The sequence below is a fragment of the Macrobrachium nipponense genome, chromosome 34 (genome assembly GCF_015104395.2).
Source record: "Macrobrachium nipponense isolate FS-2020 chromosome 34, ASM1510439v2, whole genome shotgun sequence".
Lineage (NCBI taxonomy): Eukaryota > Metazoa > Arthropoda > Malacostraca > Decapoda > Palaemonidae > Macrobrachium > Macrobrachium nipponense.
Window position 1 is genome coordinate 1,954,157 of NC_061095.1, and position 19,547 is coordinate 1,973,703.

The window sequence follows — 19,547 nt, forward strand, 5'->3', positions numbered from 1 at the left end:
AAAAAAGGTCTGGAAAAACCGGCATAAGTGGAAAAAGCCTGAAAAACAAAAGTCTGAAAAGCCTAAAAAAAGTGGAAAAGCCTAAAAAAGGTCTGGAAAAGCCTAAAAAAGGTTTGGAAAAGCCTAAAAAAGGTCTGGAAAAGCCTAAAAAAGGTCTGGAAAAGCCTAAGGAAACTGGAAAAGCCTAGAAAGTAAAATGGAAAAGCCTAAAAAAGGTCTGGAAAAAAGCCTAAAAAAGGTCTAAAAGGTGAAAGGCCTAAAAAACAAAAAAGTCTGGACAAGCAAAAAAAAGGTCTGGAAAAGCCTACAAAAAAGGTATTGAAAAGCCTTCAACAGGTCTGGAAAGCATAAAAAGGTCTGAAAAAGCCTAAAAAAGGTCTGGAAAAGCATAAAAAGGTCTGGAAAGCATATAAAACAAGGTTTGGGAAGCCTAGAAGAAAAGGTCTGGAAAAGCCTAAAAAAGGTTTGGAAAAGCCTTAAAAAAAAGATCTGGAAAAGCCTTAAAAAAAAGGTTGGAAAAGCAAAAAAGGTCTGGAAAAGCCTAAAAAGGATTGAAAGCCTTAAAAGGTCCTGAAAAGCCTAAAAAAGGTCTGGAGAAAAGCCTAAAAAAGGTCTGGAAAGCCAAAAAAAACAAAAGTCTGGAAAAGGCCTAAAAAAAGTATTTTTTTTGAAAAGTCCTAAAAAAAAAAAAAAAAGGGTTCTGGAAAAGCCTAAATAAAAAGTCCTGGGGGGGAAAAGCCCTAAAAAAAAAAGGGTCTGAGCATAAGTCTGAAAAAAAAAAAAAAAAAAAAAAAAAAAAAAAGATAAAAAAAAAAAAAAAAAAAAAAAAAAAAAAAAAAAAAAAAAAACAAAAAAAAAAAAAAAAAAAAAAGGTTTGGAAAAGCCTAGAAAAGTCTGGAAAAAAAAAGCCCTAGAAAAAAAAGTGAAAAAAAAAAAAAAAAAAAGCTAAAAAAAGGTCTGGAGCCCTAAAAAAGGTTTGGAAAAGCTAGTCTGAAAAGCCCTAAAAAAACACAGGCTAAAAAAAAAAAAAAAAAAAAAAAAAAAAAAAAAAAAAAAAAAAAAAAAAAAAAAAAAAAAAGGCTTAAAAAGAAAGGTCCTGGAAAAAAAAAAAAAGCCTAAAAAGCCAAAAAAGGTCTGGAAAAGCCTAAAAAAGGTCTGGAAAAGCCTAAAAAAGGTAAAATGGAAAAGCTAAAAAAAGGTCTGGAAAAGCCTAAAAAATTTGTCTGGAAAAGCCTAAAAAACCGGTCTGGAAAAGCCTAAAAAATAAAAAAGTCTGGAAAAACCGCTAAAAACCAAAAAAGTGGAAAAGCTAAAAAAAAGGTCTGGTAAAGCCTAAAAAAGTCTGAAAAACCTAAAAAAGGAAAGTCTGGAAAAGCCAAAAAATTTGTCTGGAAAAAAGCTAAAAGGTGGAAAAGCCTAAAAAAGGTCTGGAAAAACCTAAAAAAGGTTTGAAAGAGCCTAAAAAAGGTCTGGAAAAGCCTAAGAAAGGTCTGGAAAATCCTAAGAAAGGTCTGGAAAAGCCTAAAAAAGGTCTGGGAAAGCCTAAAAAAGGTCTGGAAAAGCCTAAAAATGTTTGGAAAAGGCATTTCAAGGTCTATAAAAGGTCTGAAAAAAGGTGTTTCACGTCGAGTTAAAGGTTACAGGAATTCAAGGATAGGATACTTATGATTTATCTATTAGAATGACACTGTAAAAAAAAATAAAAATAATATACATGTTAAACAGCACAGAACAATCATTTCTAATAAAACATAGCATATAAATTGGAGGTCGCATTATGCCTTGTATATTTATATTTTGCTCCTCTTGTAAAGAATCGTCGTCTTTATCTATTTCCAGGTACATTATTTAATTCACGAAAAGGTTTTCCTGTCCAGGTACTACAGGGGCGTTTCGGAATCCGTCGCCAAGAGGATAATGAAATAACGAAAGCAAATCCTACGATATAAGGGACCTTAGGCAGTTATAATATAATCAATCTTACCATAGATGGCTCCCTTAAAAGGTATGGTGTCTGAAATAAATTATCCCTCAACTGAACTATAGTGTTAGGGTTAGATGTTTGAGAGAGAGAGAGAGAGAGAGAGAGAGAGAGAGAGAGAGAGAGAGAGAGAGAGAGAGAGAGAGAGAAAGGAATGTATTCTGTTAATCATGTAGACCTTTAAAAAGAGAAAAAATTCTTTTTAGTTACATGGAGAGAGAGAGAGAGAGAGAGAGAGAGCAGAGACAGAGAGAGAATTCGCAATAGTAAAATAGAAGATGACAGATAACTCTCAAATGCTGAGAATAAAATGAAATAGATAAAATTCATGGGCAGATTATCTCGACTTAAATGGAAATATTTCTAAAAAAAATCTATACATATTACTTCCTCATGTTACAGGATGCGTCGTAGGACCCGAAGGAGTGATTAAGTGTCCTTTCCAGGACTCCTCACCCGAGATTCCTCAAGGATCCATAGCCATGCACATCATGAAGAGGCTTGAAGAAAATGGGAATAAAATTGCTCTGGTAAGTTTGGGCGAATCAACAAAAATAGGACTTTCCAACTTCCTGTTCTTCTTTTTAGGGTGGATTTTGTTATTTTCCACTCTAACGTATGGAAAACGTCCATCAAGGGACTCAGCTTTGTAAAATTGAATATTCGAGAGTCTCTGTTGACAACAGCGTAGGCCTAGAACCTTCAAAATCTAATTATTTACTCACCAAACTGATATTTAGGTCACAAACCCTTTTTTCTTTTTCAGTTTGTCCACAGTCCCTGTAATGAGGTTAAGGATTAGTAGTGGTAGTATGCGGGATTTGCCTTTGAAAGGGCTCCTCCCCTGCACATTCTACTATAGTAGTAGTGTTAGCAGTAGAACAAGGCAGGATTTGCCTGTCAAACAGCTACGTCATGTTCGCACAAACTCTCACGCATTCATGATCTATTTCTCCGCTAGACGGACGGTGTCACCGGCGAGCACCTTACTTCAGCGGCCCTCCATCGGCGCTCCCTGAGAGTGGCTTCTGGTCTGAGAAGAAGAGGGTTCCTTCAAGGGGAGGTGTTGTGCATCATAGCGCTCAATGACATGAACTACCCGGCAGTGTTCTTGGCCACTGCCCTCAACGGGGGTGTGATGGCACCTCTCAGCCCTGGGTATAATGAAGGTCGGTTATGAGGGTACACACTCCGGCTCTATTGTCTTTGTGATATACAGGTGGGATGACGTTTTGTCATCAAACGAGCGAAAGATTTTTTGGTTTTGTTTCGTTTGGTAAGACTAATTGTTCAGCTAACCTTGAAGGTGTGTGAGTGTGCATGTGTGTGCTAGATAAGAAATATCATTAATAATTTACCCTAAATCCATCACAAATTAGCACATGTTCTCCGAAGAAGTTGATAACTGTCACGAATATAATTGACGACTTTAAAAGTTAACCTTTGGCCTATATCTTGCCTGATTACATAAATACTATGTACTGTCGGCCAACCAAGAATTGGCGTAGTTTCTTAATTCATTGTTCGTTATGGAAATATTGCCATATGTAGGTGCCAGATTATTTACTTAACAATAAATAACATTTCCCTTTCAAAGGTTCTACTTGAAATAAATTACATTAGAATTGAGTAGACTTATCAACGCATTAAAGATAATTATTTTGCAAAGTAAGGAAAGTATATACCGATAGGTCCACGATTTCTAATTTTTTCTCAACTCTAGCTTCGTGACAACATACCTAAGCATTTTGAAGTTGGCTTTGCTGCCGCTCGAGTCTTGACTCAACGTATCGTACTGCACTGGGGTGTTGTCATTTCGTCTCCTACAGCCGATAAATAAAGAAATGAAATAAATATCAAGGCGTTAACATTCTTGAAAATGATGTTTAATTAAAACTAATTTTGTCCTTTGATCAATAAAATAATTTGTATGGCCACTTAGTAGGCCTAAATTGGACTTCTGATTTTCACACATGATCAGCCTAGGTCTCTTTTCAGCAGTATACTCTCTCGATACGTAATATGAATGAATATTTAAATCGACAATATTTATATTAATCTGCTTTATTGATTATTCCCGTTATTCTTGTTTTATTAGCCATGTTCGCCTTTATTCTTCTTATCCTTTTCAGAATTGCTTAACATAATTTACTCAGACTAGCTATTCAAAGTCAAAAAGCAATCATAAAAAAATCAAACGAATTATAATTCAGTCTTTTATTTTTTTATCGAATTCCTTGCATATCATCCTGTTCATTTGGACACGTTGGAAAGCTGCGGGAGTCAAAACTGACGAATACATTAAGAAAGACTTACTTTCATTAAAGTTCTTAGGTTGATCTTTCTGTAGCTATTCATTTCTTCTGAATAGAAATTAATTAAAATTAGTTTCATATATATACCTAGACCCACTACCGTAAGCATATTATAGTAGCTGAAAGGATAAGAAATATGAAAGGTGATGTTCTCGTTTAAGTCTATTTCATAATTTTTTTTTTCTTTTTTCAAGAAAAACCTGCTGCTTTAATTAAGGGTTGCTCTTTGACGACTACAACAATCATAAAGGGCGTAAACACGAGTGTATGCACATATTTTGGGGAGTGAAAGATAAAGTTTCTTTAACAGAAAACATTTTATAAACATGCCAGTTTAGGCGTCCGTTGTCGGTGCGGGGAATTTTAAAATAACTGTTATCATTAGTAATGCTTTCACGCGATGGAGTTCGTAGCGAGAAGTCGGATCGAGTCGCCTGAGATGTAGAAGAGAGCGGAATGAAGTGCAATAATTGTCTCTCGCTCATCGAGGGCTGTTTGTCTTAGACCGATAAATGACACATTGACATTAGATTCCCTTGCGCATAACGACATCAAAAGCAATAGAATGAGGTCGCATGGTTAACACTGTTAGGTTATCGTTTTTTTTCTTTTTGTTTTTAAATTTGATAGCATTTTGTGAGATTCCAATGTTTTCTGTAAAATTTAACAAATGGAATAGTTCAACTACCTTTAACTAAATATTGAAATGATAATGTAAGGACTATGTTTATGCGATAGTACTAGTGATAGGTGTCTCCTATCTATTTGGTAATGCATATCAGTGGTTGTGATATGACGTTTTTTATCACTTTCGTTTCGTTCACGTCAATTTTGCTAATTGGGAAAATAGTTTTTACACAAGGTCGGTTATGAGGGTACACACTCTGGCTCTATTGTCTTTGTGATAAACAGTTGGGATGACGTTTTGTCATCAAACGAGCGAAAGATTTTTTGTTTTTATGTTTTGTTTGGTAAGACTAATTGCTCAGCTAACCTTGAAGGTGTGCGAGTGTGCATGTGTGTGCTAGATAAGTAATATCATTAATAATTTACCCTAAATCCATCACAAATTAGCACATGTTCTCCGAAGAAGTTGATAACTGTCACGAATATAATTGACGACTTTAAAAGTTAACCTTTGGCCTATATCTTGCCTGATTACATAAATACTATGTACTGTCGGCCAACCAAGAATTGGCGTAGTTTCTTAATTCATTGTTCGTTTTGGAAATATTGCCATATGTAGGTGCCAGATTACTTACTTAACAAGAAATAATATTTTCTTTTAAAGGTGCTATACTTTAAATAAATTACATTAGAATTGAGTAGACTTATCAACGCATTAAAGATAATTATTTGCAAAGTAAGGAAAGTATATACCGATAGGTCCACGATTTCTAATTTTATTCTCAACTCTAGCTTCGTGACAACATACCTAAGCATTTTGAAGTTGGCTTTGCTGCCGCTCGAGTCTTGACCCAACGTATCGTACTGCACTGGGGTGTTTTGTCATTCGTCTCCTACAGCCGATAAATAATGAAATAAATATATCAAGGCGTTAACATTCTTTGAAAATGATGTTTAATTAAACTAATTTTGTCCTTTGATCAATAAAATAATTTGTATGACACTTAGTAGGCCTAAATTGGACTTCTGATTTTCACACATGATCAGCCTAGGTCTCTTTTCAGCAGTATACTCTCTCGGATACGTAATATGAATGAATATTTAAATCGACAATATTTATATTAATCTGCTTTATTTGATTATTCCCGTTATTCTTGTTTTATTAGCCATGTTCGCCTTTCTTCTTATCCTTTTCATAATTGCTTAACATAATTTACTCAGACCTAGCTATTCAAAGTCAAAAGCAATCATAAAAAAATCAAACGAATATAATTCAGTCTTTTATTTTTTTATCGAATTCCTTGCATATCATCCTGTTTCATCTGGATACGTTGGAAAGCTACGGGAGGCAAAACTGACGAATACATTAAGAAAGACTTACTTTCATTAAAGTTTCTTAGGTTGATCTTTCTGTAGCTATTCATTTCTTCTGAATAGAAATTAATTAAAAATAGTTTCATATATATACCTAGACCCATCTACCGTAAGCATATATAAGTAGCTGAAAGGATAAGAAATATGAAAGGTGATGTTCTCGTTTAAGTCTATTTCATAATTTTTTTTTTCTTTTTTCAAGAAAAACCTGCTGCTTTAATTAAGGGTTGCTCTTTGACGACTACAACAATCATAAAGGGCGTAAACACGAGTGTATGCACATATTTTGGGGAGTGAAAGATAAAGTTTCTTTTAACAGAAAACATTTTATAAACATGCATTTTAAGGCGTCCGTTGTCGGTGCGGGGAATTTTAAAATAACTGTTATCATTAGTAATGCTTTCACGCGATGGAGTTCGTAGCGAGAAGTCGGATCGAGTCGCCTGAGATGTAGAAGAGAGCGGAATGAAGTGCAATAATTGTCTCTCGCTCATCGAGGATGTTTCTTAGGACCGATAAATGACACATTGACATTAGATTCCCTTGCGCATAACGACATCAAAAGCAATAGAATGAGGTCGCAGTGGTTAACACGGTGTTTTAGGTTTATCGTTTTTTTTTTCTTTTTGTTTTTAAATTTGATAGCATTTTGTGAGATTCCAATGTTTTCTGTAAAATTTAACAAATGGAATAGTTCAACTACCTTTAACTAAATATTGAAATGATAATGTAAGGACTATGTTTATGCGATAGTACTAGTGATAGGTGTCTCCTATCTATTTGGTAATGCATATCAGTGGTTGTGATATGACGTTTTTTATCACTTCGTTTCGTTCACGTCAATTTTGCTAATTGGAAAATAGTTTTACACAAGGTCGGTTATGAGGGTACACACTCTGGCTCTATTGTCTTTGTGATAAACAGTTGGGATGACGTTTTGTCATCAAACGAGCGAAAGATTTTTTGTTTTTATGTTTTGTTTGGTAAGACTAATTGCTCAGCTAACCTTGAAGGTGTGCGAGTGTGCATGTGTGTGCTAGATAAGTAATATCATTAATAATTTACCCTAAATCCATCACAAATTAGCACATGTTCTCCGAAGAAGTTGATAACTGTCACGAATATAATTGACGACTTTAAAAGTTAACCTTTGGCCTATATCTTGCCTGATTACATAAATACTATGTACTGTCGGCCAACCAAGAATTGGCGTAGTTTCTTAATTCATTGTTCGTTATGGAAATATTGCCATATGTAGGTGCCAGATTATTTACTTAACAATAAATAACATTTCCTTTCAAAGGTGCTATACTTGAAATAAATTACATTAGAATTGAGTAGACTTATCAACGCATTAAAGATAATTATTTTGCAAAGTAAGGAAAGTATATACCGATAGGTCCACGATTTCTAATTTTATTCTCAACTCTAGCTTCGTGACAACATACCTAAGCATTTTGAAGTTGGCTTTGCTGCCGCTCGAGTCTTGACTCAACGTATCGTACTGCACTGGGGTGTTGTCATTTCGTCTCCTACAGCCGATAAATAATGAAATAAATATATCAAGGCGTTAACATTCTTTGAAAATGATGTTTAATTAAACTAATTTTGTCCTTTGATCAATAAAATAATTTGTATGACACTTAGTAGGCCTAAATTGGACTTCTGATTTTCACACATGATCAGCCTAGGTCTCTTTTCAGCAGTATACTCTCTCGGATACGTAATATGAATGAATATTTAAATCGACAATATTTATATTAATCTGCTTTATTTGATTATTCCCGTTATTCTTGTTTTATTAGCCATGTTCGCCTTTCTTCTTATCCTTTTCAGAATTGCTTAACATAATTTACTCAGACCTAGCTATTCAAAGTCAAAAAGCAATCATAAAAAAATCAAACGAATATAATTCAGTCTTTTATTTTTTTATCGAATTCCTTGCATATCATCCTGTTTCATTTGGACACGTTGGAAAGCTGCGGGAGTCAAAACTGACGAATACATTAAGAAAGACTTACTTTCATTAAAGTTTCTTAGGTTGATCTTTCTGTAGCTATTCATTTCTTCTGAATAGAAATTAATTAAAATTAGTTTCATATATATACCTAGACCCACTACCGTAAGCATATTATAAGTAGCTGAAAGGATAAGAAATATGAAAGGTGATGTTCTCGTTTAAGTCTATTTCATAATTTTTTTTTTCTTTTTTCAAGAAAAACCTGCTGCTTTAATTAAGGGTTGCTCTTTGACGACTACAACAATCATAAAGGGCGTAAACACGAGTGTATGCACATATTTTGGGGAGTGAAAGATAAAGTTTCTTTTAACAGAAAACATTTTATAAACATGCATTTTAAGGCGTCCGTTGTCGGTGCGGGGAATTTTAAAATAACTGTTATCATTAGTAATGCTTTCACGCGATGGAGTTCGTAGCGAGAAGTCGGATCGAGTCGCCTGAGATGTAGAAGAGAGCGGAATGAAGTGCAATAATTGTCTCTCGCTCATCGAGGGATGTTTCTTAGACCGATAAATGACACATTGACATTAGATTCCCTTGCGCATAACGACATCAAAAGCAATAGAATGAGGTCGCATGGTTAACACTGTTAGGTTATCGTTTTTTTTCTTTTTGTTTTTAAATTTGATAGGATTTTGTGAGATTCCAATGTTTTCTGTAAAATTTAACAAATGGAATAGTTCAACTACCTTTAACTAAATATTGAAATGATAATGTAAGGACTATGTTTATGCGATAGTACTAGTGATAGGTGTCTCCTATCTATTTGGTAATGCATATCAGTGGTTGTGATATGACGTTTTTTATCACTTCGTTTCGTTCACGCAATTTTGCTAATTGGAAAATAGTTTTACACAAGGTCGGTTATGAGGGTACACACTCTGGCTCTATTGTCTTTGTGATAAACAGTTGGGATGACGTTTTGTCATCAAACGAGCGAAAGATTTTTTGTTTTATGGTTTTGTTTGGTAAGAACTAAGTTGCTCAGCTAACCGTTGAAGGTGTGCGAGTGTGCATGTGTGTGCTAGATAAGTAATATCATTAAAATATTTACCCTAAAATCCATCACAAATTAGCACATGTTCTCCGAAGAAGGTTGATAACTGTCCACGAATATAATTGACGACTTTAAAAGTTAACCTTTGGCTATATCTTGCCTGATTACATAAATACTATGTACTGTCGGCCAACGAAGAATTGGCGTAGTTTCTTAATTCATTGTTCGTTATGGAAATATTGCCATATGTAGGTGCCAGATTATTTACTTAACAATCAATAACATTTCCTTTCAAAGGTGCTATACTTGAAATAAATTACATTAGAATTGAGTAGACTTATCAACGCATTAAAGATAATTATTTTGCAAAGTAAGGAAAGTATATACCGATAGGTCCACGATTCTAATTTTATTCTCAACTCTAGCTTCGTGACAACATACCTAAGCATTTGAAGTTGGCTTTGCTGCCGCTCGAGTCTTGACTCAACGTATCGTACTGCACTGGGGTGTTGTCATTTCGTCTCCTACAGCCGATAAATAATGAAATAAATATATCAAGGCGTTAACATTCTTTGAAAATGATGTTTAATTAAACTAATTTTGTCCTTTGATCAATAAAATAATTTGTATGACACTTAGTAGGCCTAAATTGGACTTCTGATTTTCACACATGATCAGCCTAGGTCTCTTTTCAGCAGTATACTCTCTCGGATACGTAATATGAATGAATATTTAAATCGACAATATTTATAATTAATCTGCTTTAGTTTGATTATTCCCGTTATTCTTGTTTTATTAGCCTGTTCGCCTTTCTTTTCTTCTTATCCTTTTCAGAATTGCTTAACATAATTTACTCAGACCTAGCTATTCAAAGTCAAAAAGCAATCATAAAAAAATCAAACGAATATAATTCAGTCTTTTATTTTTTTATCGAATTCCTTGCATATCATCCTGTTTCATTTGGACACGTTGGAAAGCTGCGGGAGTCAAAACTGACGAATACATTAAGAAAGACTTACTTTCATTAAAGTTTCTTAGGTTGATCTTTCTGTAGCTATTCATTTCTTCTGAATAGAAATTAATTAAAATTAGTTTCATATATATACCTAGACCCACTACCGTAAGCATATAAGTAAGCTGAAAGGATAAGAAATATGAAAGGTGATGTTCTCGTTTAAGTCTATTTCATAATTTTTTTTTTCTTTTTTCAAGAAAAACCTGCTGCTTTAATTAAGGGTTGCTCTTTGACGACTACAACAATCATAAGGGCGTAAAACACGAGTGTATGCACATATTTGGGATGGAAAGATAAAGTTTCTTTTAAACAGAAAACATTTTATAAACATGCATTTTAAGGCGTCCGTTGTCGGTGCGGGGAATTTTAAAATAACTGTTATCATTAGTAATGCTTTCACGCGATGGAGTTCGTAGCGAGAAGTCGGATCGAGTCGCCTGAGATGTAGAAGAGAGCGGAATGAAGTGCAATAATTGTCTCTCGCTCATCGAGGGATGTTTCTTAGACCGATAAATGACACATTGACATTAGATTCCCTTGCGCATAACGACATCAAAAGCAATAGAATGAGGTCGCATGGTTAACCAACTGTTAGGTTTATCGTTTTTGTTTTCTATTTGTTTTTAAATTTGATAGCATTTGTGAGATTCCAATGTTTTCTGTAAAATTTAACAAATGGAATAGTTCAACTACCTTTAACTAAATATTGAAATGATAATGTAAGGACCTATGTTATGCGATAGTACTAGTGATAGGTGTCTCCTATCTATTTGGTAATGCATATCAGTGGTTGTGATATGACGTTTTTTATCACGTCAATTTTGCTAATTGGAAAATAGTTTTACACAAGGTCGGTTATGAGGGTACACACTCTGGCTCTATTGTCTTTGTGATAAACAGTTGGGATGACGTTTTGTCATCAAACGAGCGAAAGATTTTTTGTTTTTATGTTTTGTTTGGTAAGACTAATTGCTCAGCTAACCTTGAAGGTGTGCGAGTGTGCATGTGTGTGCTAGATAAGTAATATCATTAATAATTTACCCTAAATCCATCACAAATTAGCACATGTTCTCCGAAGAAGTTGATAACTGTCACGAATATAATTGACGAATTTAAAAGTTAACCTTTGGCCTATATCTTGCCTGATTACATAAATACTATGTACTGTCGGCCAACCAAGAATTGGCGTAGTTTCTTAATTCAGTGTTCGTTATAGAAATATTGCCATATGTAGGTGCCAGATTATTTACTTAATACATAACATTTCCTTTCAAAGGTGCTATACTTGAAATAAATTACTTAGAATTGAGTAGACTTATTCAACGCATTAAAGATAATTATTTTGCAAAGTAAGGAAAGTATATACCGATAGGTCCACGATTTCTAATTTTATTCTCAACTCTAGCTTCGTGACAACATACCTAAACATTTTCAAGTTGGCTTTGCTGCCGCTCGAGTCTTGACTCAACGTATCGTACTGCACTGGGGTGTTGTCATTTCGTCTCCTACAGCCGATAAATAATGAAATAAATATATCAAGGCGTTAACATTCTTTGAAAATGATGTTTAATTAAACTAATATTGTCCTTTGATCAATAAAATAATTTGTATGACACATTTAGTGGGCCTAAATTGGACTTCTGATTTTCACACATGATCAGCCTAGGTCTCTTTTCAGCAGTATACTCTCTCGGATACGTAATATGAATGAATATTTAAATCGACAATATTTATATTAATCTGCTTTATTTGATTATTCCCGTTATTCTTGTTTTACTAGCCATGTTCGCCTTTCTTCTTATCCTTTTCAGAATTGCTTAACATAATTTACTCAGACCTAGCTATTCAAAGTCAAAAAGCAATCATAAAAAAATCAAACGAATATAATTCAGTCTTTTATTTTTTTATCGAATTCCTTGCATATCATCCTGTTTCATTTGGACACGTTGGAAAGCTGCGGGAGTCAAAACTGACGAATACATTAGGAAAGATTTACTTTCATTGAAGCTTTCTTAGGTTGATCTTTCTGTAGTTATTCATTTCTTCTGAATAGAAATTAATTAAAATTAGTTTCATATGTATACCTAGACCTACTACCGTAAACATATTATAAGTAGCAGAAAGGGTAAGAAATATGAAAGGTGATGTTCTCGTTTTAAGCATATTTCATAACTTTTTTTTTCTTTTTTCAAGAAAAACCTACTGCTTTAATCAAGGGTTGCTCTTTGACGGCTACAACAATCATAAAGGGTGTAAACACGAGTGTATTCACATATTTTGGGGAATGAAAGATAAAGTTTCTTTTAACAGAAAACATTTTATAAACATGCATTTTAAGGCGTCCGTTGTCGGTGCGGGGAATTTTAAAATAACTGTTATCATTAGTAATGCTTTCACGCGATGGAGTTCGTAGCGAGAAGTCGGATCGAGTCGCCTGAGATGTAGAAGAGAGCGGAATGAAGTGCAATAATTGTCTCTCGCTCATCGAGGGATGTTTCTTAGACCGATAAATGACACATTGACATTAGATTCCCTTGCACATAACGACATCAAAAGCAATAGAGTGAGGTCGAATGGTTCACACTGTTAGGTTATCGTTTTTTTTCTTGTTTTTAAATTTGATAGCATTTTGTGAGATTCCAATGTTTTCTGTAAAATTTAACAAATGGAATAGTTCAACTACCTTCAACTAAATATTGAAATGATAATGTAAGGACTATGTTTATACGATAGTACTAGTGATAGGTGTCTCCTATCTATTTGGTAATGTATATCAGTGGTTGTGATATGACGTTTTTTATCACTTCGTTTCGTTCACGTCAATTTTGCTAATTGGAAAATAGTTTTATAAAATAACATAACATAATGTTCTAAAGATATTAATGACTGTTTTTAACGTCATTACATATGTTTTCTTCCATCTTTGAACAGAACAATAGATAAATAAGGCATGAATCGTGCGTCAGGCAGGTGAACGAAAAATTATGAAACTCTGCCACCAATTTTTTTGGCCGAGGGTACATACATACATACATACATACATACATACATAAGGAATATATCAATCAATTCTGTTTTTCCATCACAGCTGATCTTGAACCCCTACTGAGGAATTCAGGAGCCTCCTGGATCGTGGCCGGAGAGGACCAGGAAGAAAAGGCAAAAGCCTCAGCGAAAGAGTAGGAGGTATCAAGGCGATCTTCACCCTAGGGAAAGAAGATGTCCAGGGATGTTCATCGTTTCAGGAATTACTGGAAGATCCAGGGGACCTCTACCTCCCCCACACGCAGGTTTGTATGAAGCTAAAGAGACCTGGGGAGAGGGGCTATGGATGGGATCAATTTGGTTGGAGAGATCACTAATGATGGTTGTTAAAGATCAACAACTCTTTGACCAACTGAGAAAGGAAACTGGACGGATCCCTGGATGAATCCCTTGAGGGAATTCATGGAATTCTTGAAGACAGAAGTACCGGCGAAAGGATTCATACCTATAATCACAGTTTTCATGCTTTGGTAACATTACAATGCACGGTGCTAGGCCTGAATGATCATAAAGTCTTAGGAAGACCCAATATGCATCCACTTATATCTTATTAACTTTTTCCAGGTGGAACCTGAGAAGGACCTGATAATGCTGCCCTACTCCTCGGGCACAACGGGCGTCTCCAAGGGCGTGATGGTCACCCACGCCAATTTAGCTGCTGCATATACGTTATTCAGGTAATTATACTCTCCTTTTCACATTGATGGATTAAGACAATGGGTGACAATAACTGGATTGATTGACTGATTTTTTTTTTTATTTTTTGGCATCACTGACAATCCCAGGTCATAGCCTAAACTATAACTGGGTGGCAATAGGGCATTTGTAGGCACTTGGACTATGGAACGAATATGGCTCAAATGATAGATGGAAGTGTTCTAAATCATTCAACTGGCGTTGCAATAATAAAGGTCTTCCAGGGACGTCAGGCAGTTGAAAACAGGAACCAACAAAGTACAAAGAAATAATTATATATAGGCCTGGGCTAACTGACAGTAGTACCTCTGTGGGCCGTCGTAAACAAGAAGCTGACAAGCAGAAAAAAAAACTATGAAATAGGCATAAATTTTGACTTTACCTTCGACTCCTTCCAGGGACAAGCGAACTCTGGGACTGGGACCCGATGACGTCATCCTCCTTTTCCTTCCCTTCTGCCATTCCCTGGGCTTCATCATCATGTTTGCGTCGCTGATCAACGACTACTCGGCCGTCATGATCCCCAAATTCGCCCCAAGGACTTTCCTCCAAGTTGTACAGGATTACAAGGTGAGACAGGTGACACTGACGGTTCATTCAGGACATGACACTCGCCATCTTTTGTTTACATTTAATCCTCACTAAATCAGACCTTTCCCCAGGTAACCTTTGCCTCATTGTTCAATGTTTACCTAACCTTTTACCTCAGAATGTTTACCTAACCTTTTACCTCGTTGTTTACCAAAAACCGACCTTTCCTCAGGTAACCTTCATGGCATCGGTTCCTACGGTCGTCCTGTTCCTGGCCCAAGCGCCCATCGTCGACGAATACGACATCACCTCCCTCAAGGGGATGTTCTGCGGGGGGCGGGGGCGCCCCACTCTCCGGGGAGCGTCCAGACGCTCTGCAGAAGAGGGGTGAGAGTTCTTCAGAAGCGACGGATATCCTGCAGGAGTTTCAGGCGTTCCTTGTTGCTTATTCGTTGCAGCGTCGAGTTGAAGCAGAAAGATAGTGAAGGGTTTTTCTTTGCCATGCATAATAATTTTGATATTATACATTAATAAAACTGATCTTAACTTAATGAACTGAAGTCCATCTTCAATTTTCCAGACTGGAGGTAACCTGACTGTCAGGCAGGCGTATGGCATGACCGAATCAGTCGCTCCTGTGACCATCTGTTGCCAGGAAAACAGGGTGGGCTCCGTTGGTCAGGTCACGCCTCACATGCAGGTCAAAGTAAGGTCACAAAAAGTACATATTCATTTGTCGTACGCATCGAATGTTACTGGCATGTTTCATTAACATATTGTGTCTTAAAAGTTTGTCCATTTTGAATCGTGATAATGATAGTTATTAAACTGGCAGGTAGCTGACCTGAAGACCAGGTCTCCTTTGGGTCCTATGCAAGAAGGGGAGATTTGTGTCAGAGGACCTACCATTGTACCTGGATATTACAGGTCAGTGCAGTGAATACTTGGAAGGGTAAGAATCCTTTAAGAAAACAAAAAATCTACAATATCTGAAGCCACTAAGTATTCTGAAGACTAGCATTAAGTGTTAATTCTTAAATTTTGAGTGTTCCAATATTCTAAAGGGCCCTTTATGCAAAAAAAAAAAAAAATAAATAAATATAAACATGATAAATATGTTAGCATGATTGCATAGCTGTATTTATTTACAAAAATAAGTTAGTATGTTGGCGAGTAGTGAATACATCATACATACTACATGCATACACACACAAATATATATATATATATATATATATATATATATATATATATATATATATATATATATATATATATATATGTATTGAAGATACCATCAGTCACACCACACAATTCTTTCCCAAAAACTGAAGATGAAAAGAAGAATTATTTCTCATCAGAATAATGAACGAATAATTTAAACATTTTAATTATTTACACATTTAGCCATTTACTTATTTATTTATTTAAGTATTTATCTCGTCTTCGTTTTCACAAGGAATGAAACTGCGACCTCCGGGGCCTTCGACAAAGACGGCTGGCTCCTGACAGGGGATGTCGGCTATTACGATCCGGATGGATTCCTTTACGTAGTCGACAGGCTTAAGGAACATCATCGAAGTTCAAGGTCTAGCAGGTAAGAGAATTATTATTATTATTATTATTATTATTATTATTATTATTATTATTCAGCAACACACCAAAATGTAAAATCAAGTGGATAGTGTAGTCAGACCTCAAACTATACCATCAAAACCTCTGTATCATTTCCGTTACTTTCCGGAATACACTGACGCAACCAGCATAGTTACTATCTTAATTTCAGTTTTTGGCAATTTATTAATTTATTTTTACATATAGCATGACTTTGCTGATTTCCTTAAAGGGCTATCAGTGACAATAAACGATAAATGAAGACTCAGATCTGGGCCATAATTATAATCACAACTGTTTACGAGTTCAGGGGGCGGGGGAATGTTCACCAAGAATGGACATCTATAGAAATGTAGAAACAACAGTTACTGTAGCATTCATGTAGCTACGAGGATGAAACTCACCCCTTTGAAGCTGTGGACTGAAACCCCATCAGTATCTCGTTTACCCATTTCACAAATGTTGCAACGAGACATTGGTACGTGTCAATATTTCAATCCATGGGACTGTATATACCTTGCAGGTGGCACCAGCTGAATTGGAAGGGGTCCTTCTGAGACACCCTGACGTCGTCGACGCTGCCGTGGTAGGACGGGAGGACGAAAGGGCCGGAGAACTTCCTACGGCCTTCGTAGTCCTGAGGAAGGGCTCTCTGGAGTCGGCCGAGGGAATCATGAAACACGTCGAAGGTGAGGTGGATACAAGTGTCTCTTCTCGATTATGTCTATAAGGTCCTACACCTTGAGAGGAGTTTGTATATGTTTATAAACAAACACATACGTATGTACATACACTCCCCTCGAAAGGAGGGCGTGAAAACGGCCATTACCTAAATAAGCATTCGAAAAGGTCACTTAAAATGGATGACATTCATTCGAATCATGCAGGTGATAAGTCTTTAGAACCAATTAATTCACCTGGTAATTAAAGTCAGAAGATACCTTCATTAAGGGTTTTATATAATCACCTGTTACTTTGGAGCTTTCGAGGTTGTTTGTTTATTGAGATTTCAACTGGTTTTCTTTAAATGTTGTTTTGCTTATTTTTGTTTGTTATAGTTTCATATTTAGTTATGTGTCAATAATAAACAGAAAATACATATGTATATATACTACACACACATGTACATACACATAAAGTAAGGTAGAAACAGAGAGAATCAGTTAATTATTCAGGGTAACATATTCTCCTGCCAAATAAAAAGTTATCCACACACACCTATTTATAAATTCATAGAGCCATCAGCTAAAGCTGTTACTCATTCACAAACGGAAAAATTCGCGTCGTTACGCTCCATAAAATTGTAACAAACTTAAATAAAACGTCAAATTCAATCTCCCCAGACAGAGTCAGCGACTTCAAACAGCTGCGAGGGGGAGTGGTGTTCGTGGACTCAATTCCGAAGACGGTCAGCGGGAAGATCATGAGGAAGGATTTGAAGAAGTTACTCCTCAGAAAAGAAAACGAGAGCGTCAACGATGCCCTATAGAAAATGGGATTATATAAGGGGAAGAGAGTTATTCAGAAATGAAAGTTTTATTTATCCTGAGTATTTTTCTCGTTTTACATTGTTATCTTTTAATATTTTTCGTTTTAATTGTCAATATTTTACTGGCACTTGATTAGCACTTAATCAATTTCTACAATGAGCGTAAACCCAACATTAAAAGTAGGCCATTGTAAGGGTATACTATTTAAAAATGAAATATAACATAAATTACACCTTTTTTTCACACATTTACTTTCCTTATTTTTGACCTCGATTGCCAAGGATTTATTCAATTCCAATCTTAAATTGACGATTTGACGCAATAACAACCATATATCCAGTTTTAATAAGTAAAACTACGAGAAGAAATTAGAGAAAACGGGGTACGATAAGCTATTCAAAGAAAACGGAACTTGGTCTTTATGAAAGACTTAACCAAACAATAACAGACTGCAGACGAGCAGAGGAAAATAGATCACGAGTGAGAGAGAGAGAGAGAGAGAGAGAGAGAGAGAGAGAGAGATGAGAGAGAGAGAGAGAGAGAGAGAGAGAGTAGAGAGCAGAGAGAGAGAGAGAGAGAGAGAATTCATTAGGTGCTAACAAACTATTAAGAGACTCACTGAGGATTTGAAGAAAGAAACAAGGAATAAAATATAAGAGAAGAAATAAAATATAATAATGATAAAAAATGAATGGAGAGAGAGAGAGAGAGAGAGAGAGAGAGAGAGAGAGAGAGAGAGAGAGAGAGAGAGAGAGAGAGAGAATTAAGTGCTAAATGAAAAAAAAAACTTCAGCAAGAATCGCTGACAAATTCAGGATGGGAATAAATTGAAATAATAATAATAATAATAATAATAATAATAATAATAATAATAATAATAATAATAATATATATGATAATAATGTATGAATGTCGAACCTTAACCAACATTAATATAAATAGTTATATAATATATATATATAATACTATATATATATATTATAGACATAAATATCTATATATATATATCCAATATATAGGATATTACTATAATTATATGAAGGTCAGGGACATTGATTTATGTATCAGAAAAAGAATGAAGGGGGGCATGGTGGGTAGCGGGAGGGGGTGTTAGCCGAAAAGCAACTAAAAAGGTAGGGTCCTAATTAACGACCTGGCGAATATGTGACCCCCTACCTTCTCCCCTCCCTCCCCCTCTCTCTCTCTTACCTGAGTTACCTGCGCATGAAATCGATTAGTCATGAAACCTGTCTGGCAGAACACGTAAGGTTTTGCTAATGATCTGGTCAGCCGGGCCTGGGCTATATGCAAATCTTGATTTATGCGAACCCGAAGAATGATTTCAAATATATATGTATATATAATCTCGGTTGTTAAGGCTATTTTATTACCTTCGCAACGAGGTATGTAAGTCTTGCACAATTTTGTATGTTTGTTCGTTGCAATACGCTCATACACACACACACACACACCACATATATATATATATATATATATATATATATATATATATATATATATATATATATATATATATATATATATGTGGGTGTGTGTGTGTGTGAATATTTGGGTACAAAAAAAGATAGCTTACTTAAATACGACCTGATACAAAATTTAATTGACGTTACTTATATCTTATTTCGTTGAATTTATTTCAAGGTTTATGTAAAATTCATTCTATTTACAATGTAAACCTTATGTAAATCACTTATAGTTTCTTCATACGGTATTTACTTAACATTGCTTAAGATAAGAGCAATTAAGTGTGTGTGTGTGTGTATGGGAGAGAGAGAGAGAGAGAGAGAGAGAGAGAATATCAGCCCTTCCTCATATACTAAA

General features: G+C 35.3%; 1 protein-coding gene across 1 annotated transcript; it reads left to right on the forward strand.

Annotated features, from left to right (window-relative positions):
- The first annotated feature begins 1,859 nt into the window (after positions 1-1,859).
- LOC135207620 (probable 4-coumarate--CoA ligase 1) lies at positions 1,860-17,932 on the forward strand. Its single transcript, XM_064239482.1, is given in 13 exon segments — positions 1,860-2,005; positions 2,384-2,511; positions 2,943-3,150; positions 13,418-13,489; positions 13,492-13,619; positions 13,939-14,051; positions 14,469-14,640; positions 14,834-14,988; positions 15,163-15,307; positions 15,437-15,528; positions 16,061-16,189; positions 16,732-16,904; positions 17,559-17,932. Coding segments are annotated over 13 exon segments (1,677 nt in total). The 5' UTR covers positions 1,860-1,989; the 3' UTR covers positions 17,705-17,932.
- Positions 17,933-19,547: the final 1,615 nt, after the last annotated feature.